Source organism: Neopsephotus bourkii, unplaced genomic scaffold (assembly GCF_033783945.1).
Source record: "Neopsephotus bourkii isolate Nb327-2 ecotype Australia unplaced genomic scaffold, CSIRO-AGI_Nbou_v1 NB_1778, whole genome shotgun sequence".
Taxonomy (NCBI): Eukaryota; Metazoa; Chordata; class Aves; order Psittaciformes; family Psittacidae; genus Neopsephotus; species Neopsephotus bourkii.
In genome coordinates this window covers 272,723-296,073 of record NW_026902252.1, presented here as the reverse complement: position 1 = coordinate 296,073, position 23,351 = coordinate 272,723, and the positions used below count along the sequence as shown (strand labels likewise).

Below are 23,351 nucleotides of genomic sequence, written 5' to 3'. Positions count from 1 at the left end.
TCTCCAGGAGCATGCTATGGGAAACAGTGTCAAAGGCTTTGCTAAAGCCTAGGTAGACAACATCCCCAGCCATTCCCTCGTCCACTAAACGTGTCACCTTGTCATAGAAGATCAGGTCAGTCAAGCAGGTCCTACCTTCCATAAACCCGTTCTGATTGGCCTTGATCTTCTGGTTATCCTATATGTGCTGCATGATGGCATTCAACATGACCTGCTCCATAACCTTCCCTTGGTACTCAGGTCAAGCTGACAGGCCTGTTGTGGTTTAAGCTTAGCCCCCCAGGTCCTCCTTCCAGCCCTTCTTGTAATGGGCATCACATTTGCTAATCCCCAGTCAACCGGGACCTCCCCAGTTAGTGAGAACTAAATGATGGAAAGTGGCTTAGAAAACCCTCTGCCAGCTCCCTCAGGATCCATGGCTGGATCCTATTCAGGCCCATAGATCTGTGTGTGTCTAAGTGGTGTAGCAGGTCACTAACCATTTCCCCTTGGATTACGGGGGCTTCATTCTGCTCCCCATCCCTGTTTTTCAGGGGGAAGCAGGCTTAGACAAACCAAATGGGTTAACTGGTAATGAATAAATTGTTGCTTATAATTATCTTGGTTACTGCTGAAGCAGCAAAGAACACAAGGGATAACTTCCAAACCTGACCTGGAGACCTGTCATCTTTGAGAGAGCATCCCATGAGGACCTCCCACCTCCTGGGCTGCCCCAGCGTGGGCAGCCAGCAACACCCCAGGGCAAAGCCATGGGTATGTGATGCTGAGCTGGATCTTCAGCACGTGTGTGTGAAGGACAGTGACAGGGCAAGCGGGTGCAGCTGCCATTGCACCACAGATGGGGTTGGGAGCATCCCCTGTGCAAGGCGCCTTCATCCCCTCTGTAGGACCAGAACTTGTACATCAGTGAGTGCAGGCATGTCCGGACAGAGCTGTTGGCATCACCCCCAGCCCATGATGTGTTGCTGACAGCCCTGGGCAGGCATTCCCCAGGCAAGGGCAGGCTCACACCCTGGAGGTCTGCCCCCTGCATCCACACCAGCGCTGTCCATCAAGCCATCCCCAGGAGGGCTTTGCTGCCCCAACCCGCCACCGGAGCCAGCTGCCTTTGACAAGTCTCTCCAGTGCAGGCCTGACAGCTTGTTTCAGGGGAAGGGGGCATCTCCCTGCGGTGCTTGAGACACTTGTCTGCATCCCACTTGGGCCTCCTTGCTGGGGTCAGGGGGGTGCTGTGATCTGAGCTCAGCGCCCATGGCAGGGGGGTTGGAACAGGATGATCTTAAGGTCCTTAACAGCCCAAACCATTCTATGATTCCATGACCCCAAGCAGACCCTCAGCAAGGCCAGCCTGCCTGGTGCGCTGCTTTCTCTTCCTAGCATCACCTCCTCTGCTCAGCAGGGACCTCAGGGGTCTGGAAACACCTTGCTGTGAACCATGAGGCTTGTGTTGTGTTTTCCCAGGGGCTCACAAAAGCTTGAGGGGTGTCCCCAAAGAACCCCAGCATCCCCTGTCTTTGCAGCAGGAAATGCCTTTGTGGGGAGGTCAACGGATTTGTGCCAAAGTGGGCCAGGCTGCAGATAATCCCAGAGCTACAGGGATATTCATAGTGATTCCAAATCATAATTCTGACTTCAGTCTAAAGCTGTTTGCTTATTGTTGCTGTTCCCTCGCACAGTAACACCCGCTGCAGTGCCCTCATGCTGCCCCAGGATGATAATGGTGTCGGGGGGGATGCTGGCATCAGCTCTGCTGGAGGGAAGGAGATGCGATTAGTGGATCCATCAGGCATATGCAGATCATTCCTGGCCCAGTCTTTGACTTCACCCATTGATTACTGAGCTTTCTCCTTGATGATGCTTACATCTTATCCACATTCACTAAATGATTTAGACAGGAGAGTTGTTCTTGCTTAGGTTTAGGACCCATGTCCTCCAACATGGCCATTCAGGAGGTTGTCCCCTGTGTGGGAGACCTTGGTGCAATTCCCCTGTGCCAGGCTGGAGCCCAGGCTTTAGGACATCTACCACCCCTGAATGTGGGTTGTTCTCAGCTCCTCTCTTCTGCTGCAGGTAAAGTACTTGCAGAGCCCTTAGGAGCATATGGGATGATTTTCCAATCCCATGGATCAGACCTTGCCCAAAGGGCAGGACAAGGTCATTTCATTTAATGTGCATGTGAAAGAACCTGAGAGATGATAGCGTGGCCAGGACATCTGCCTGCCTGGGCTTTAAGACAAGGAAAGACTTGGGGCCTAAACCTGCAAAAGAGGAGAGAAGAGGAGCCAGGTCTCCATCTGCTGTGCAAAGGCAGTGCTGTCCTCTCTGTTCTGTTCCCTCCTCTTCAGTGCTTACCTTACCCCTTTACTTAATATCTTCTGGAGCAGCAGCATTTCCTTCTGGGTAAAGGAGAATGATCTGGAAGTCTTCAGCCTATGGATGCTCTGCTGTGAGAGACTAAGCAGGAAGGTGTAACTTGTACTTGTCTGGTTGCAGCTGATTGCCCCTTTGCTTTGAAGTGCCTCAGGCATGTAGGCGATGTCTTTAGTGGGATTTTGGCACCAGAACACCATCCCTGTGGTACAACCCATCTTCCCAGTCCAAGGCACCTGAGACAGACTGGACTCTTGTGGAGCTCCTGTGCACCCTGGGAGGAACACCTTCTTGCCCATCTGGAGAGGCAAAAAGTGGGGTCTAATCCTCTTGGGAAGAGGGAGCTGTGGAGCTTCTGCCCCATACTTGAGTGTGTAATGGGAGTGCTTCCGCTCTCATGGAAAGATGCTGGAGCTCCTCTGGAGCTGGACTTCCTTGGTGTGACGAGGGATCTTCAGGGAGCTTTCCTCACATCCACTGTGAGTGATAGGTTGCAGTGAAAAGGAAGATGTGAGGGCAGTATCCTTATTTTTGACACTTCTGAAGCATTTGATTTCTCTGGTTGACTGAGGGACTGAGGCTGAGGAAGCTAATTACGGGCATGGGCATGCGGGAACACCATGGGGAAAGAAACGGGACCTATAAAAGACACAGTTAAATCAGAGAGGACTGAAATAAAGAGAAACCTCAGAGCGACTGATGTGTGGCTGTAGAACAGGAAACAGAGAGCGGCAGCGGCAGCGAGAGAGGTCTGGTTGCAGAGCTGACTCCAGGCACTGCAATTAGGATTTGCCAGGCAGCAGAAGTCACCCTGTCCAGAGTGACAGCTTTGAAGGGTGAGCAGCGCGCAGCCTTCATAGACACGCTTGAAAACACTTGACACCAGCAGAGCGACCCGCGGCAGAGATGAGAGCGGATCTGAGGGCAGGAAGGGAGCCCAGCTCAGCACCTGGATGCTGCGTGTGCTGTGATAAGAGGTGAAAGCAAAGCGCCCTTACTGGGGAGAGGCAGCAAATGCAGGAGTCTGCAGGCACCGACAGATGCGCAGGAAGGATAAAGAAGAAAGTGACCATGCTATTAGCTCAGGGGATTTCTTCAAAGGAGGAAAGGACAGTGCTGCAGCTGAAGGCAAATGGACTTTAAATTTCCAGGCTGAGGCAACTTGTTGCTTTGAATACAGATACTGAAGAGCAAGCCAGAAAATATCTCTACAAAAGAAGTTGTCTCTGATAAAGATGAAGAGACTTGACTGGGTGTCCCAGGATACGAGTGGAGTGTAAGATGTTAGGGAAAGTCCTCCTGTATGGCCACATGAGAGGAACAAGGGACATGGAGTCTGCTGTAAAGCTGGGATGAGAGACCCTCATTGCATGTCATTGTTAGGACAACTGCGACTAGCAGCAGAGATGTCTTCAGAGGTTGTTGAATGCCTAAATACTCTCTTGGGGCACCTTGAGATTCCAGCCACACTGTTATAAAGGAGAATGACCAGCTTTGTTGAAGAGTATGTCTAAAGATAGCTTGGAAAGAAGATATGGGCCTTGGTGGGCTGAGATGCCCAAGCAGGAGACTGTATCTTGCCTTGTAGTCAGACTAAAGCCTTGGATGGTGTCTTACCTGGTGTCCTGTGGGACCTCAGACACCACAACAGAACCCATGCAGGGGCTGCTAGCTATGGGTGATGAGCTTTGTGTCCTCAGGATGGGGCACTGGAGAGCAGAACAACCCATGGGGAAGCTAGAGTGATTAAATCAGCTCCACCTGGGGCTCTTCTTAGTTTGCCTTATGGAGAGATGGTTTCCAAGGACAGAATGGGAAAACCCATGTATTTTAAAACCAGAGGCAGCTTGCTGTCAGTCGGAGCAAGAGGAAGGTGACCACTGAGTGTATGTCCTGACACTTCCTGAGCACTTGTCTCAGGCCCATAATGATGAAGCTCCCTTCTGAAGCTGCTTGACTTCAGTTTAGCCCATATTTCCCAAACCAAAGGCAAAACAAACTTCACCCATGCTGGGGGCTAAGTACATCTCACGCTGCTTGAAACATGGGGAAAAATTATGCTACAATCTGGCAAAGCAACCTCTTGCTCCTGTCTTGCTGCTGATGCCACTGCCTTCAGGTGTGTAGGCAGCAGCACAGCACATTTTGGTCAAGCCCTGAAGACTATCCAGGGGCAGAACTGCGATCTGAACCTGTAGCTGTGAGATGACACAGCAGCGCTGTGTGTGGTTTGGGTGTAAAGAGGCAGCTAGAGCCACTCAGTGATGCTGAGTGCTACCAGCCTCGGCTTCTCTAAACCACAGAGACTGTGCTAAACAGCTCCTTGCTCCTCTTGGGGTGCAGCTTGGATTTGCTTGCGTGGACCTTTGGGAGCAGCAACCAACCTTCTGCTGACGCTGAGCAAGTGATGCTCTGGAAGAGAGCTGAGGCTTCTCCTCTGCCTTTGGCTGTGGTCCTTCCTGCAGTGATGCTTCAGCTCCCAGTCAACATCCGAGTCCTTCTCTCCATGTGAAACACATAACATGTCCTCCCTGACCCTTCACCACTTACCCTCAAGACACAGATTATACTCCTGACAATTCCAAGTGAATCAGTTAATTAACTCCTGAGACAGCATTAATTAAATACACGCTTTTTAACAAAACTTCAGTTTGTTTGTTCATCTTCTGCTGACCCCTGAACTAATGAAGGGCTTTCCACTAACCTCTCACACCCTATGGGGAGTTAAATCTCAGTGAAATAAGGCAGAGAAGTGGTTGCTTGAAGAGCAATTCTACAAGGTTACCCAAGGTAAGCACGTTCTTTATTACTTTATATAATAGACAGGGTTGGGTGGGTAGCTCCAGTTCTTCCTAAATAGTCCTACATCCAACACCCCACACAAATGAATACGGCTCCTGAGCAGGGAAATACACTCCAAACTGCATACACAGAGACCAGTGCTAGGTAATAAATAGTCCTACCTGGTGGCATGGCCCCTGATAGAGCTGAACTTCATAAGCAGAAAAAACAAATACTAAACCTGTACTTCAGCTGGGGTTTGGGGATGCACAGATCTAGAACCAAAACTAGAGGGGAAGATTTTAGCTTAGGACCTTCCTTTGCCATTACCTTGCGTTCTGGTGGCCTGTTCCCAAATTTCCTAAGGTGATAAATGATAAAGGCAAAGCCCAGCTTCCAAAAGCATCACCCCGAGGTACCCAGGGAGCTGATGTGCTGGCAGCTCGTGCCTGACGGGTATCCCTCTCTGTTCAGGGGCAGCCCTGGATGAGCTCTGAAGTGGCTGTGGGCGTCCCAGTTTGTTTCACTATTGTTCCCCAATCCATTCATTTTAAATGGAGCTTGGTTTGGTTATTTTTGCAGCATCAAAATTAATTTTGGGAAGTGCCTCATTGTAAGCTTTCAAAAGGATTACACCCGTGTCTGCCCAGCTCTGTAATTAAGTCTCTCTGAGATTTCCACTTCCAGCAGAAACAGTGTGCTTGAAATAAAGCCAGCAGTTCAGGCAGGTACTGGTGCATTTTGTCAGCAGGGTAAAGGATGCCCAAGTTGGGGCTGGAGGTATTTCCTTGTGGCTATGCTGTTAGCAGCAGTGGTTTGGGATAGCAGAAGCTGGGGATGCTGCAGGGTGTTAGCACTTGCTGTAATGTACTTCCAAGGCAGGCTGCAGGACTCTGGTTGGTGATGTGGGTTGTTCTGCTTTACTTTCCATCTCACTGCCAGTGTCCAAAGGCAGGCTTCAATTTTGGTCCAGGAACCCCAAGAAGAAGCAACCATGGAAGTGCCCCCTTTGATCCTATGGAGCATTTGTATCCCTCAACACAACCAACAGGAGTTTGGGGTGCCTTGAACAGCACTCAGCTCATGGCTACTGGAGGAGCCTGGTGGTACAGGGTGGTAAAGGTGAAGCTGGTATCAGGGAGCATAGTGATGGTTGGCTGTGCAAACAGAGGAGATGGCCCTGGGTGGCAGGGAATGGGGACTGAGGTGCCACCACCATCTGGCAGATGCAATGCAGTTCATCTGTCCATGTGGAATAAAGCTCTGGAGGCAGGAGAGAACAGGCCATGTACAAGAAACGAAGGAGCAGGGATAGAGGTGACAGAAGAAGACATAGAGTAAACTGGGAGGAAAGAAGCACAAGCTGGGTTCAAGAAATGTGAGGGAGGCTCAGAGCTACTGAGCGCTGGAGATTGGGGTTAGGTACACACAGCGCTGCCTGGGCTAGCGGCAGCCCCTCTTTTATCAGCTCCAACTGATGTGGAGCACCAGCCTTTCCTAAGAGAGCTCAAAATAACTGTGCCTGTCCCTGTGCCCCTTTCTATTCCAAATACATACATGCTGGATGAGGCTGGGCTGCCTTCGTCCGCAGCTCCTGACACACAAACTATGGGCAGCCTGGCTCCTGGAGGCATATGGTTATGACAGCAAAGCCTTTGGCCTCTGTGACTGTGCAGAATGGAGCCATGCACATGGCAAGGTTAGAAACTGGAAGGCAAAGGAGAGGTGAAGTGTGTTTGTGGCTCTCACACTATTTTAGTGCCTGATTCATGGGTTTTGTTTCCTGATGTGTTTTTGAAGTGCTTAAGCTTGACTGTGCAGCATCTCTGCTTCTTCAGCCAGCAAAGCATCGTTGCTTGGGCTGCCTGAAGGGAAAGAGGCTGTCACAGCCTCTGTGGGTGTTAGAGCTTGTGCAAGGTTTCAGCACTGCAGACAGGCTTGACACCCTCTTCAGAGCATCCCAAAGCCTCTGCTGTGGCCCCAGCCCTGCTGCTGGCTCATGCTGTGGTACTGCCTCCTATGGCAGCTTTCCTTCAGTGCTCCCCATAGCATTTGGGAAGCGGAGGGATGGTCCCTGAGGTCATTACTGCACTGGATACAGAGGGAGGCAGAGATATGCCCCAGACCTGACTTCAGACAGGGCACAGGAAGCATTTTTCCCCATGGCTGGAGATGCCTGGGGATCACCATGCTGCCGTATCCATTTCAAAGGGGCAGCCCATCCCTCACCATCCATCCCTCAGGATGCACTATTGCCAAGCTTGCAGGTGATGCTTCCAGCCTAGGCCTGGGGCTGTTGTGTGATTTCACTCAGTCTAAACTTCTTCTGACTGCCCATTCCCCCTCTAATCAGGTCCAGACTGCCCTGTCAAGGCATGAGCTTGTACCTCCTTATGGCAGCATGGACATGGTGGGGCTTGAAGATGCTGGTACCAAAAAAGTGGTCCCTGGAGACTCTTGCTCTGGTCCCTAACAGCTTCATTGCAACTGTGCACCCACCTTAGGGAGCAGAGACTTAGTTCCACTTCAGCAAGACAGAAAATAGGCAAGAAGGCAAGCACAACCCCAGTGCTCTTGGATAAAAGAACATTAATGCTGTTAATACTCAGCAATCAGAATTTCTTAGAGAGAGAACAGTGCTGCATCCCTTCCCTCCTGCTCATCCCCTGCTTGTTTAATGAAAATCAGAGACAGCCATTAAAGAGCTGCTTAGCATTTCAATACATTTAATATCCTCACTGATAAGGGAACGATGGATATTACCAAAAGGCCTTTCTTAAACTCTCCCCTTCTGCAGCCGGTACTCCTGGTTTGTGTTTGTCTCGATTCCAATTCCAAAGCGTCTCCTTCAACAAGGAAAAATTATGATAAGGTTATTTTTTTAATATAAAGGATATTAATACACATCATTTCTGATAATGACAAGGAGGAGAGGCATGCCGGGCCTCCCAGCCTTGACCTGAATCAATCGGGTGCTGATTGCTTGCCTGGCCAAGAGCCTCACACAGTCCTGCCTTGTCACAACTGATGCCAAGGGCTCACCCTCCCCACTGGCTCTGATGCAGCATGAGGAATCCTGATGTAGCACCTGTGTTGCTCCAGATGAACTGTTATAGTGATGTAGATAACTTGCTGGCATGGTTAGATATTAGATGCCAGTTCAAGGGGCTGTCCCCTTGCATTGTTACATGGGGTACACTGGAGTTCACCCCAGAATTACCACCAACAGAGGGACCAAATGCAAGTTTTGTTGATGGATGCCACAGCCATGTGGAAGTGCAGAGGAGGATGTACCCCTGAATGGGTCCAGGACCCCCATCCTATCCTGCTACCCCCAGAGCTTTGATGGGGAACCCAGGGCATGAATGGGAAGCCAACAGGTATCTGGCTTGTTTAATCACAGTTTTAAAAGGTCATTGGATTCAGGGCTGTTATCTGGGCAAGACATGGAGGGGGTATTGTGCATGGCCATCTGTGTGGGGGAAGCCCCCCTAGGGCCCCTATCCACCACCTTCATGGGGGCACTGCTTTGCCAGGAGGATTCTGGACCTCTTTGGAGCGTTGCCTGTGCTTGGGAACACACTCAGCTCATCCTCATCCTCTTCCTCATCCTCATCCTCATCCTCATCCATCTTCATCCTTATTCTTATCCATCTTCATCCTCATCCTTATCCATCTTCATCCTCATCCTTATCCATCTTCATCCTCATCCTTATCCATCTTCATCCTCATCCTCCCACAGACACCTTGTGAGTGGGATGCACACTGGGCTTGGAAGAGATCATCCACACCCCTATCATGTCTCTGCACTCCTTCTTCTGGGAAAGGGATGTACAGGAGAGGACAGACTGCCATGAGTGATCCTGGGTGCAAAGGTGGCTGAAAAGGGCAACAGCCACTTAGGTCTGAGCTGCTGAGTTAGTGAGGAGGTCTCCTTGGTAAATGCACAATGACCTGGGCTGTGCTTAAAGGGGGTATAGAGAGGCTTGACTCCCTTCCTTCGCTGATCCTCACTGTCTGAGCTGTGCTTTCCTTTCCCTGCAGCATCTATAAATATCCTCCCTATCTCCGTTTGCGGTTCCTGCGATACCCTGTGATGGTGTCCACGGCTGGATCCTGGTATGGAAAGGATCCATGTTTCCAGACAGGAGCATCCCAGGCTTCTTAGTAAGTGTTGATATCCTGTACCAGCTTGCACACTGACAGTGCCCAGCCTCCAGGCACCTGCACCCATCATCCACACGAGGCACATCCTGACCACAGAATCAAGTGTCCAGTGAAACCATCTGCCCAGCGTGCGTGCTCTGCACTGCAACATGCAGCTCTCACAGTCCTCCACCAAGGCTCAGCACCCTGCTGCACCCACCGCTGCATGCAGGGACCCCAGTACATCATTCTCTCACCCCAAAGCCGACCGTATCTGAGAGGCCTCCCATTCCCTGGGAGGGATTTGGGGAACACTAGTCTGGTGTCGCTGTGTCCTTGCTCCTGCATAGCCCCTTTGCACTCTAACCATGCCCAACCACTGCAGCTTCTCTGGGCTGCAAAGCCAAAAGCTGTGGGGATGTGCCCTGGGCATCACTGCAAGGCTTGGAGGACCCATGGTCCTGGGACTGTGTCTGAGGTCTGCAAGGTTAACCCCTTGCATTAGAGCATTGCACGGAGAAGGCATCACTCATCCTGCAAGGACAAATCTGGCTTCTGCTTCCCTAGAGGTTCATTTCCAGAGCTTGGGACTGAGGTTGTGGCAGTGTTCATGGTGTCCCTCTGGCATGCTTGGGCATTGGGTGATGAAGAGTTGAGGGATCCAGCACTGAGCTGTGCCAAGTCCTTTGAGCACAAGGAGATTGTGGGGTTGCAGTAGCAATGCAATAGCTGGCAGAACATCAGCTCTCCCACCGGGTGCAGGTGGGAGATCCCATCATGGCATCACCCTTGGCCTGACAGCACCACTCACCCTCTGCCAGATGCCTTGGGAACTGCTGGATCCCCCCCCTCCAACCATGGCTGTGTCAGTGCCTGAGCCGCTCTGGAAGCCCATCCCATGATACCACTGATGACAGGATCTCTCCAGCGCTGTCTCTGATAGACGGCTTCCCAGGCAGGTAGAGCAAAAAACCTGGAGGGATCTGCTACCCTGAGCTGTTCCCAGGTCCTGGTGATGAGTGGTGCAGGCACATCCCTGCAGGCACAGCCCCATTCCGCTCTGAATGGGGAATTGTTGCCACCATGTGCTGCGAGACAGGCGGGGAGCCCCTCTCACTCCAGCGTGTAGGAAGCTGCTGACAGCACTGTGGGATACTCCAACATGGGGTCCAGCACCTCCAGGGAGCACAGGGCAGGATGGAGGGTGTGAGACACTCCCCTCCTTCCCAAGCCCACTGAGCAAACCTGGGGTGAGCTTCATTCAAGGGATGAACAGTCAACAGAGCAGGATGCCTGTCCTTCCTCACATGCCTTTCCCTGGGGTGATTGCTGAGGGCAGGGGAGGGCTGTGATCACACATCCATCCTTAGGCCATGAGCACATGGAAGAGCGAATAACCCCACTGCAAGAGTCAGCATCTGTGATTACCACGGGCAGGTATTAGTGGTTGTTCAGCATCTAAATGGGGAAAGAGTCATGGCCACTGCAGGGGGTCTGTTGACAGATGCTGAGTGTTTAATGCTGAACAAGGTACTCCCCTGACTCAACAACTGGGGCAGCTCTGAGCAAGTGGGATGCAGGGGTTTCCTTGGAAGCGCTGTGGGGAGGATGCTCTGTGAGTACCTGTTGCAGTGCACCCTGCCCCGTGCCTTGCCTTGCCCACCCTGGGACAGCTTCTGCATCCTCCTAAGCTCTGCTTTTGAAGGGTTTGGCCCTCTTTCAGGCACCCATCGTGGCTGTAAATGGCTTGGGTGTTATCAGCCCTGGCCGTGCTGTCCCCTGCTCAAGGGTGAGCAAGGAGCGTCTGCCCCAGGATGCTGTGGCGTGATGGGGTGTGGGGGGTGTCTGCCTGTCTCTCCTGGCCCCAGACATACAAGGGGAGCAAGCGCAGGGGATTTTCCTCCCTGTGCACACCGGCACTGAGGGGTAACCCCATCCCCTCCACGCCTGACCCCGACTGAGTGCAAACTCCCCGCCGGGCCATGGCTCAGGTGCAAGTTTGGCTCTTGCAGACGAGAAGGGTGAAGAGCGATGGGGAGCAGAGGAAGCAGCGGGGGCCATCACGGGGCGGGAGTACGGGCGGGTGGATGGGAGGCAGCGGGGAGCAGGAGCCCCCCGTCCGGATGCTGGGGCTGGGTACAGCGAGCGCGAGTGTTGCGGGAAGGGGGGCTCGCTGCAGAGCCCACCCAGCCCATTGGCTTGCGAGCCGTGACAGGCAGGCAGCTCCCTCCCCGCCAGCGCTGCCTGTGTGGATGCGAGCAATGTGCGCAAAGTGCCTTTGCATTAGCCCGTGAGTGCCGTAGCGCCGGGCTCTCGCTCGCAGAGGTGCTGGCACAACCGAGGTGGCCCTGTCCCGTGCCTGGTGGCCCTGCCGGACCATGGCATGGGCACAGGGGGCCCTGACATCCTCACTCTCCATCGTCATCGCTTTGGCTGCCTGCCTCTCTGCCACCACCAGCGAAGGTAGGAACCGGGGTGGTCCTGGGCAGTGTTGGGGGGACCCGCAGGATCACTGCGGTTGTTTGGATGTGTCCACATGGGCTTCACTCCTCTGTATTCCCAGGGGGGGCACAGCTCCAGGTTCCTGCCTGCTTGAGTTTGCTGAGCCTGGAGCTTTTGCACCAGAGGCTAAACTTCGGAGCTGGGCAGGAGGACTTGATTTCTGCAGCAGCGCTGCCAGCTCTGGCCTCCCTTCAAGGGCTCTGCTGCAGCGTGCAAGGGTGGCTGCAGAGGGGACAGGGACACAGGCGTCACCTCAGCCATGGCAATCCCCATCACCAGAGCTGGCAGCAGCACGGGGCTGTGCTTGCTGGATGGAGCAAACGGGTGGGCACGGGAGGATGTGAGGAGCTGGGAGGGCAATTCGGTGGGAAACTTGTCACGAGGGAAAAGGGCTGGAAACTTCCGAAGTGGAAAGCAGGGATGCAGCCAGGGACCCTCTCCTGACAGCTCGGTGTCAGCCGTGTTAGGCCTGCTCCCTCTGCCTGGCCACGCTGCAGCAGCGCTCACCTCCTCAGCAGTGCCATCCTGCTTCAGTGTCCCCCCTTGGCATCGGGAGCGCTGCTGACACCCACCCGCTCGCCTGCCTCCTCCTACACTGGCAGTGGCAGCACGGCTGCTTCCCGGGTCTGCTGCTCATCATCACCCAGAGATCTGCTGCTCCTGCTCCCAAGCGTGTCCTTGGCACCGGCAGTAGCATCCTTCCTTCCTCCCTTCTGCTACACCTGAGAGCCACGGCCAGCACGGCACATCCCTCTGCAGCGAGCCCCATGCTGGTGTCCCTGCCCAGTGGTGGCAGTGGGATCCCTCCCTTCTCCTGCCTCTGCATCCCTGCCATCCTTTCGGCATGCTGAGGCCCACGGACTGGCACTGTGATGCCTCACACACTTTGCAGCACCCACTGTGCCGGGTCGTTGTGCCTGCTGCCATCTCCCGTACCCACCCATACCTCCCCTCCCACCAGCCTGTCTTCCTCACCAGTATAATCCATTTCCAGCTATTCTGGTCCTAACCCTGTTTTCTGCCCCCTGTCCGCATCCTGGCACTCCTCCTGTTCCTTTATCCACTGCTTTCTGTCCTTGACGGGGATTCACTGGTGTCTCTCTGCTGAGGATAGGCTGTGTGAGTGCTGGATAGGACCCCAGCATCCTGACACCCCAGCCCTTGCCGCCCTGTGCCCAGGGCAGGGTGCAATGCAGGATGCTGCCTGCGCTGCCGGTGGCTCTTGGTGCTGCACCCCTTACAAAGCCAGGCAGCTCTGCCTGAACTTGGGTAACCCTGGGCATGGAGAAGTGATGCTGAGGCCTCTGCTTTCCTCTGCGGAGGAGACTGCTGGCTGCTGCGGTGGGTTTTATGGTGTGTGTATGGAGATCCAGGCCCAGACTGGTGCCTGCCTCTTCCCAGCTGGGAAAGACCTGGGTTTCCTGCAAGACTTTCTGGAAAGGAAGGCTGGTCAGGGGGATACGTGGGATTGGGGATAAGCTGGGCCCTGGTGAAGACCAAGCAGGCAGGACCTAGGTTAGACGGGGTAGAAGGTGCTGGGTGGCATCAGGACAAAGTGTGGGATCCCTCAGGAAGATGGTGGTGGCCCCATCCACTCGCAAGGTTGGTTGTGTCTGCAAGGGTACTGGGGCTGATCAGTGCCAGCCATGCCCTGCAATCTGAGCAGCGGAGTGGGGATGTGACTGCAGGTTCCTGTGAGCATCCAGCACCTCAGGGTGCTGCGCTGTGCTCATGGCACTGTCCATGCCGTGCCAGTTGTTGAGCGCCCTGGTACAAAGATGGGTCTAGAAGCACAGAGAGATGCTGCGAAGTGCAGCACAACCCTGGTGCTTCCCGCACCCCGGTTGTGCTGGGCTTTGCTATCCCATCCCTGCATCCTGTAGCTCAGCACAGGGGGTAGCCATAGTGCACAAAGGTGTTCAATGCTACCAACCATAACCTCTGCCCACTGCACAGCCACAGTGCATCTCTGCTCATGCCACCCAGCAACCCTGGTGCTCATTTGAGGGTTGTAGGGTAGGAAATTGCAGCCACACAGCAGATTTAAGACTGGTGTGCATTGCATTCTGCGTGTGCATACTGGGAGGCAAATGGTGTATAAAGACACGCATTAACCTGAAGGAACGGCTTCACTCTGACTTTATTCCCCTTCCAAGAGCTCCCAGTGCCTTTCTCTTTGCTGAAAGATTTGTTCCAAGTTTCAAGCTTATATTTTTATTATATAATTATATACAAATAATATATTATTATGATTATAATAATTATTATAAACAATATATTCTATATATTGTTATATATTTTTCATTCATTTCAGTCTTCTGAACAGTATGTGCCTTGGAAATGGGAGGAAAAGGGCATCTCCATTCCGTGGTAAATCCCCACATTTTGGCGCGGCAGCCATTGCAAAGCGCTTCGAAAGCCAAAACTCAGATTCTTTATAGACGGGCGGAAATTTGCAGGATGTGGGAGATTTCCATTTGGAACACTGAAGAAAAAAAGAATTCCGAAATTGTTAAATTGCTTTAGAGAAGGGCAGGAGGAAAGTTATTTTCAATAATATGAAGATAGTGTGATAGACTAAAATATTTACACTATTACACGCTGTGTTGCATTGGCAAAAAAATATCAGTGCAGATATTTTATATGACAGCAGCAGCTGAAGTTAAATAATAAAATATGAAATATCTTTGTTGTATGGAAAGAAAATCGGACGAGCAGAAATTGCCACGTTTAAAGCTTGGGCAGGGGGTGACAAAATCTGATTTTCTGCCCGAAAATGGCACTTGGGATGCCGCTGCTGGGGTCTGCTCGCTCCCAAGCAATGGGTGACATTTCTCCCCATCACAGCACAGAGCCCATGGCCTGCGGGTGAGGTTGGTGGTACCTCGATAGGGATCATGGTGCGGCAGGGAAGGGGGACCAGGGGACATCTCCTGCATCGTTTCAGGGCTTATCAGGATGGCCGAGGCAGAGAGCAGGTGATGAGTACAGGGACTACACCGGGAAGGATGCAGTGCTGATGACACCGGGATGCTCATCCTTTCCCTGTACCATGGGGTCAGTGATGGAGATGTTTTGTTCCTCCCTACAACAGCACCAGGATCCTTGGGAAAACCCAGCAGCTGAAACAGGAGCCAGAGGAAGGGTTTGTGGCGATCTCCCCTGCTAATCTCTCGACTGTAATCTCATTAATTGCCCCTCTGCTCAAACAGAAAAAGAGGTAAAAGCTCATCTCCGCATTTATTCAGGGCTACTTTTGTACCCCTTCAATACCGAAGTCGGGGCTGCGAGAGAAGGAAAGCTCTGAAAGGGAGAGGAAATAGCTTTTTCCGTTGTAAAAAGGCTGTGAGGATGCCGTGTTCCTCCATAAGAATAGGAAACAAGAGGTTTTAGGTGGACAGACTTTCGGTGATGGGGGCATGGGGAAGCGTTAGTTTAAACCAGACTTGATTTGGGCTATGTTTGCAGAAAAACAAATAAAATCATTTTGGGGTGTGTAATATCTTTATTACTCCCAAAATGCTGCTATAAAGCAAGCACTTGCAGGATTTCAGGTAGGATTTTAGGATCATGGGGCAATGTTTCTGGTCTTTCTTTCTCATCTTCATTTCCATCTCTCTTATATTAACAGCTTCCTATAGTAAAACTTCTGGAAAATCTAACCTAAAAAATCTCAGACAAATAACACAACAGGGCACAAATTGCACTCACTCTGTGGGCTTTTTATTCACTCTCCTTGAATTCTTGTCTTCAGAAATAGTGAGGGATTTATTTACAGTGAAAAGAAATGGGCACCATTTTGGTGACGGTGGAAATAGATCTGACGGATCCAAATTTAAGTATAACTGAAAACCCAATCAATTACTACAGGGACAAAGGAATTCCCTATTTATTTTTGTAAACTGCTGAGAAATAGTTAGGAAAAAAAAAATATTTTACCCAAAAGAAAAGCACAAAACCCAAAACCAACAAAAAATAACAAACCCCAGCCCTAAAAGATGCTCAATTAGGGGGGGAGGTTGAGCTGCTCGTCCCATGCATTTCGCTGGGGTCGGCACTTGTGGGTCCTGGTGGGTGATGCTCTGTGAGTGCCGATTACATCGAGACACCCTGACACCTCTGCTCATTGTTTCGGCCGGGTCCTGTGTTTCGTGCATCCCTGCTCGCCTCCCTGGCAGCCTACGGTGCTGCCTTTATCTCCAGGGGTAAATCCGTTCATGTGATACCTCTATTCATACCCTGACAGTTTTTGATAGTTCGGTCTCCTCACCCCAGTGTATTTGTGTGAACAACACTCAGAATTATTCCTCTGTCACACAGAAATGGTTAACCCCTGAGCGGAGGGATCTCGCCGTTGTGTTTCCTTCATAAAGAAACAAAAACCCCCATGTCCTGCCCGGGTAGGTGTGTGGTCATAAATAACAGCATAAAGGATGTAAGTCCTTTATGGATCACATCGGTAAAGCCTAATGAACGGTGCTTGGCCCAGGGATACTGTCAAGAAAGCTGTTCAATATTTATCTGAAGACATGGGCAAAGGCAGACCCTTCCCTAATCCATTCCAACGGCTCATCAGCCTCAGCCTTAAAAAATTGGACTCTTTTCCCTAATATAAATGTCCCTCATTCACCTTCCAGCCATTTGTTCTTGTTAGGCGTCTCTTGCTCTATTAAAGACCCCGTATTCTAATGCTGTGAAAGCATGCTGGGTGCAAGCGGGTGCCTTGCACCCCTCACGGGCACAGGCAAAATTGGGCTTTGCAGTTACCGTTCTCACACACTTTTTCCTCCATCCCTGGTATCATGGCTGTGCCTGTGGTACCTTCTGCTCTATCTCCAGTTTCTCCTGTTTTAAATGCCTTAAACATGTAAGTGAGTGGCTGCAGCTGGATAGACCATCTCGATCCCAGCATCAAGGGCACGCACAAGTCCCTGATCCTTCCTTGGTTGAAATACCTTTTGTGTTAGGTACCTCCCATACGATTTTTAAAGGCTCTCGTTTTATTTCATTACTTGGTGGCGTGAGACATCCATCCCTTCCCTTCAAACCTTTTCAGTATTGGTATTTTTGTCTGTGAAAACGTTCTGTTTTAGAAAAAGCTATTTTTTTTAAGAGCAAAGTAAAGCAAAAGCCTTTAAAAAGGAAAAAATTAACTTGCTTGAAAAACATCCCTGTGGCACGAAGAGCGGAATGTGGTCTAGGGTGGCTGACTGCTATGAGAGCAAAAGATGAAATCAGGGGAAAAAGCATCCGACAGCCTGATGGCAGGAAAACTGCCATCCAAAGCCCCTTTGGATAATCCAGATCAGTGGGGACGTTTGCAAGCATCCACATTTCACTACTGAATCCTCTGGAGAGGATAAACCCCAAATCTTTGCCAGGACTGGTGGGATGCAGGGGTCAGTGGGAAGGGCAGGGTGTCTTTATGGTTTGTCCAGCTAATGGGCTCACAGCCTTTTCTATAGGCACAGATCTCCAGTGCTAGGTGACACCGGGGCGTCTGATTTTGGGTAAGAAATCTGCAAATCCCAAACAGGCTGGAGATAAACTGAGCAGGCAGCTTACAGGTGGGGAGTGAAAGCACTGGGATGCTCTGGGATAAAGACCTGGGATGGTGTTAAGGGATTGCCTGGTGTGAGCTTTGGCTCCCAGAAAGCTCAGCAGAAGTCAGAAACATCAGTGTCTAAAGCTGAAAATGCATTTGTGTCTATTTGGCTATACCAGATGTGAGCAAAGAGATGAGGGATTCAGGACTGGTGTGAGGTCACCATCACAAACCCCTGTGAAGAGGGGGTCCATTTCTCCAAGTCCGTACACACAGGTTTTGCTTACCACAAGCAGAAGAGGCGTATTTGGTGTTAGAAAACTCTCCGGTGTGATTCTGTCACTATATTGGTGGCATGAGGTGTTCAGCCTGTCCCTGAAACTGGGGCTGCAGCTCAGTGGGAAGTCCTGGTGAGGGTGCATGTCCATTATCTGTTCTTTGAGCTCTCTGCTGATGGATGGGTCCCTGTTGTCTTGCTGACTCTGTGTTGGAAGGGACATGCATGACTCCCTGAAGGCCAGATCCAGACCTGACCACACCAGGTCTGCAGATCCCTCCTACAGGGCTCCAGGGACCTTTCAGCTGCCTCGGTGCCCCCCTCCGCAGCCTCGCGTGGTCCTGCTCCTTCCCCTGCTCACGTTGGATGTTTCCATGGAATTTCTTGCCTCCCTGACCTTTCTCACCCCCCCATCCCCGGAGCCTTCCCACCTCCTCCACTGGTTTCTGCCCTGAATTACAACGAGCCCAGCCGCCCCTTGAGCCCAAAATACCTGCTTCCACACCAGCACAAGCCCTTGGACTAGGGAGGTAGAAGCGTGTGCTCACCCCTTGCTCCAAGCCTCACGTCTGGCTCCAAACACCCCATCCCTGAGCCCTGGCACAGCCTGTGGATTCTTTTCACGTTCCCAGTCAGTTATTCATGCCCAGCTCTCACCACGCACTGTCTGCACCGAAACCTCTGTGTGCCCCAATGCAGGATGCACACCAGTACCGTAACACCCTGCCCAGCAGCGGTACTGGCTGTGCTTCCATTTGGGATGCCCAAGCCCCTGTGCTCGATTCGCCTTGGCTGTCTCACTGCACAAGAGCATCAGGAGTCTCAAACAGAGCAGGAAACAGGAGCATTTTACATCTCTATTTTCCCACCTATATTTCTGTGAAGGAACATTTTTTTGTTGTTTCGCTTTTGATGTGTTTTTCTGGGGAAAAAAAAAATGCTGCCCTGTAATTTCAAGGTTTTTACCCTTGGAAACGCTTTACGCAGGGTGTTTTGTTTTGTTTCTTTTTTTACATTATTTCATGACACCTCGGTCCTACCACGGGTTATGCTCTTGTGCTGCACATTATCTCACCCGAGATCATGCAGGGGCTGGAAGGACCGGGGTGGTAATTTCATTCTTAAAACCTGAACTGTTATTTTTCTGTTAGCACTGATTGAACAAACAAGCTTTCTTCCTACATCAAAGTATCTTCTGCTCCTGGTATACTGAAAAGGGGTGACCCTCTGGGCAGTCCTTATGGGCATTACCGCTCCTGATGCATTACAAAACGATATCAAATTAAATATAGGAAGTTCACAGCAACAATCCGGAGGTCTGAGAAGAAATCCTGGAGTGGGAATTAGGGCACGTCCAGAAAGCAGCACTGTTATTGCCACGGCGATTGTTTGAAAACATGCCTTTTGACTATATTTCTTTTTTCCAGCCTGATTCTAGTGTTCCAGAAATGTGGAAATCCCACGTTCCTACCGGATTTGGTGACATCTTTTCAATCTACCCGCAATGCTTTACTAAATCCCTCTCTGGGTATCCGAGGCACCATCCCCGCTGTGTCCTCAGTGCGTGCAGCCCGACAAAGCCTGCCTGGATCCGGCTGAGCGCTGGGGTGCAGCACCCCGCTGCCACGGTGCCGACCTGCATCCATGGGGCACATCCACTGCACACAGCTCCCGAATGGGAAGCGCTGACCTGCCCTCCAGGCTTGTTGCTCTTCCCTCCAAGCCCTGTGTGCTGGTGAATAAATCACTGCTTTTCTTTCTTTAAGGATAAATACTGGGAAGGGGGAAAGCTAAAAGCAGAACATCCCATCCCATCCCCTGTGATGCTCTGAGGCCAGTAAGACGCAGCTTTGTTGCTCGGCTTTGCCTCCCAAGTTGGAAAGGTCGTGGCTAGCTATTCAGCATGCCCCTGGATTAAACGGTGGGACACAAATAGCTGACCCACCCCGGCCCCACCTGCCCCTTCAAAGTCCTGTCTGAGCTTATGGGAAACGAACGGCAACGGTTCTTGTTCCCCTCCTCTCAGCGAGCCTTTCCCTGCCCCTTTCCCATCACCAGACTCTCTCTTCCTGCTGCACCCCGTGCCGTGTTATCCTCCCACTGAGTGGGGCTGGGGTTGTGGGGCCAGTGTGGGGTGTGCAGAGCCTGCGTGAGGCTGCAGGGGCTGAGCCTGACAGCCTCTGAGTTGCAGGGAGCAGGAGTGCCTAACTGCGCTGATAAGAGTTTAATTATCGATGCAAAAAGCGTTGTTGCACGGGGGGAGCCTTGCTGTGAATCTTGGGAGGCCTTTGAAGTTGTGATGGAGAGGAACTGAAGCCCAAGGGAACAGGGCTGCTCCCACTGACCCTTCCTCCCCACGCCTGAGCTACAAAGCCCCTGCCTGGGAGGGAGACAACAGAGTAATTAGAGTGAGGACCGCAGTGGGTTAACAATTAGTGAGGGTGCTCAGAGCCCTCTTTGGTCCCCCACTGCTCTATGGAGGCTGGGGCTCAGCGCATCCCTGCCCTGTGTCACCATGGGCTTGTCCCAGCATCCCACCACACACTCCCAGCCAAGCTCCATGGGGCTGGGCAGCTCTTGATCCCACAGGACTGTTCCTGAGCCCGGGATGCTTGGATAAGAGACCCCAAGGTTCCTGTTTGTAGGGATACATCCCTGCAGGAGCTGTGGCCACCACAGCAAGTGTTGGGAGAGGTTTCTGACTGCTCCATTTCATAGATAGGTGGCAAGAGATACATGGACCCAGACAAAACACACATCTTCTGCATGCTAGTCCCTGCCTTGGCTTCCTCACTTATCCCAAGCAGTGTCTGAATTGGGTAGATACGGGTACGGATAGGGGTAAGGATATGGAGATTATAGATATATAGATATAGATAGGTATAGCTATAGCTGTAAGTGTATATCTATATATCTATATCATCTATCTCGATATTAGATATCTATAGCTATAGCTATAAATATATATATAGATAGAGCTATAGCCATAGGTATCTAATATCGAGATAGATGATACAGATATATAGAAACACATATAGATGATACAGATAGATTTAGATATAGATGTAGCTATAGAAGTAGAGATAGGTTAGATTATATATATATATATATAAACATGTAGCTATAAATAAATTCTACATATATCTCATATACATACACATACACCTAGTCTTAACTCCTGTGCAGTCTGCATCTGTGAGACTACCACTTCTCACAGCTGTAATGCAGCATCTCAATGCAGTGCAACATTAGATGATGCAACCTTATAAAGGATCAAGTAGGTCTGCCTTGCATGGCACACCATCTCAAGACCCCAGTTGGTGCTGGGGGAGCGACCTGCTCTCTCCTAGGTGCTTCCATTTGAACGGGCAATCGGGCTTGACAGCTCCTGAACCAATGCAAGTGCTTCCCCTGACACCTCCTGGTGTTTTGGCTCAATATGGCAAGTCAAGGCCAAGGCACAGAATAGGGGAGATACAAAATGGTGCTCAGGAAAGCAAAATGGAGCTCGCAGTTTGAGCCTGATCCATGCAGACAGTCCATAACATCAATCAGAATCACCCAGCTGTAGGACATAGGTCTCCCAAACCACGTTTTCTGAGAAGCATTCCAGCTGAAAGGGGTCCTTTGTCCTCTGAGCATTGCCTCCAGAGATGGGACATCACCTACAAGGGGCTGGACAGGGCCCTTGTTGTATGTGATGTGGTTTGTTCCCTTCGGTAGCCTTTCCCTGGAATGGATGATTGGGTTTTGGAACAGTGTTTGTCTCCCTATACCTAAGCACAGTGTGCAATAGTGCTGCTAGTTGGATGCTCAGGTCCACAGAAGCGTGTGCTACACCAGGAGTTAACACAAACGCTCTTGGGCACGCAATGCCTTTGTGTTTGTGCAATGCCCACTGCACTGGTCTTAATGGCTGAAACACTTGCTGAGGAATAAAAGAAACAACTTCACCCTCTTTATGCGACAAGGCACGAGCAATCTGCTCCGCAAGGCTTCCTGCAGGAAGTGCAAGCTTGTGCACCAAGGCACCTGCAAGGAGCAAGGCTCCATCATCTATATGAGGTTGGGTAGCAACCATATGGTCCGCATGGTGGGATGGGGTGTTCCAAGCTGGCTCCAGGTCCCATATAGTGCAGTGCAGACAAGCCTGGGGTACATCCCACCATGGATCCCAGCTCCTTGTGCTGCCTGGAGAGCAGCTGCATCCATTGCCGAGCATCTTGGCGTGGGAAAGAGGGTGCAGGGACCCCAGCGGGGGGGAAGAGGGGGTCTGCAAAAGCGGTCTGCTCCCTGCAGCCTGCCTGCTGAGGGTCACTGGGACCGTGCTCCTGCTCTGCGAGCAGGGAACTCCCGAGCCCGAGCTCCTGCTGGGTGAATTACCCAGGGAAAATAGGCAGAAAATCTTCAGATTAACAATAACAAATAAAAATGGATTTGAGATCTCCGAGGTAATTACTCCGTGCTGAGGGCAAGGGGCCTCTTTAGCAGTGGGAGCAGCGCCACGCAGGGAGTGGAGGGGCTCGGCCTGCTGTCGGGCCAATGGAGTCACACAAGAAACCCTGGAAATTCTTTCAAATTGTTCTGCTAACATTAATAAATGCCTCAAAAGCTCCTAATCTGCTCTGTCAGGAGCATGACGTCCGGGTGTTTCACAGCCAGCTCACGTCTCTGCTCCTCTCTCCCTCCGCCTCTCCTTCCCTGCCTGGTAATAGTAAATGGAAGTGGCACCCGTTTCTCTGGGTTCTGGGACCAGCATCGTGCTGAGCGCAGCCTCTGCTGAGCCACTGTCCCAGTGTGCCCCATCCCCAGCATGATAAACCACTGCCTTGCTCCAAGACAACCATCCCTCTGGAGCCCGGAGACCAGCCGAGACCTGATGCTGCAGCAGGGATGCAGGCAAGCTGCATCAAGGGCTAGGGGTGATGCTGCTCGAGGGTGAGGAAGGGCAGTGAGCATGGAGGCAGCATCCAAAGTAGGCTTGAACCTACTGGGTGGCTGCAGGGCTTTGGCTGGGGAAGGGCACTGGAGGTCTTGGGGGAAGCCTGGTTCTGATGAGGGGCGATGAGACAGGGCCACGCTGGTGTTGGTGCCTGCTGCGCTCACTCCCAAGGGTCCGGGCACCTTGTTGGCACCCTCTCCCAAGCCTCCATCCCTCTGGATCTGTACCCTGGGCTTGGGCTCCTTCCCCTGGTGCTGAGCAAGCCGGGGGCTATCAGGCAGCGGCAAGGCTCTGCTCTGCCTCGTGCTGTAGGAGCTGGGTTTGGGGCTCACGGGCAGCAGATGATGCTCAGCAGCAGCTCACCCTGTGCATACAGCAGTGCTGTGGCATCCTGCTGCTGACACTGCTTGGGTTCGCACAGGAAGCTCCTGAGCACATTCAAAGGCGTCCTCACCTCTCCCCCTGCAGAAGCTGCTCCCCTTTCCTTGCGGATTTGCTTGTGCCTCCTCGTTAAGCTGGGCTCCTGGTGGTGACAGGGCTTTTGAAGGATTGGCTTTGATGGAGCCTGTCCCCCACTGCCTGGCCTCTCCACTGGGGTGTTAGCCAGGACCATGGGGGGTCACTTTGTGCTGGAGCCGGGCACCGAGGTGCGTAATTACAGTGGCTGCTGGAGCGCAGGCTTCAAACTAGTGATGCTGGGAGGGATGTGAACATAAAGGACTTGACTGAGCCTCTGGAGAAGTGTCCAAGTGAGGAATGATGCTCCGGTTGCATCAGTGCTGGCCCAG

The 23,351-nt window shown here is 51.9% G+C and overlaps 1 protein-coding gene across 1 annotated transcript in view; it reads left to right on the top strand.

The window, feature by feature from the left end:
• Positions 1-11,451: 11,451 nt before the first annotated feature.
• The window catches only part of EPHA8 (EPH receptor A8), a 43,311-nt gene continuing 31,411 nt past the window's right edge, over positions 11,452-23,351 (top strand). Inside the window, exon 1 of the mRNA XM_061379481.1 lies at positions 11,452-11,760. Coding sequence (XP_061235465.1) covers positions 11,676-11,760 — 85 coding nt within the window. The 5' untranslated portion in view covers positions 11,452-11,675. The remainder of the gene's footprint in view (positions 11,761-23,351) is intronic.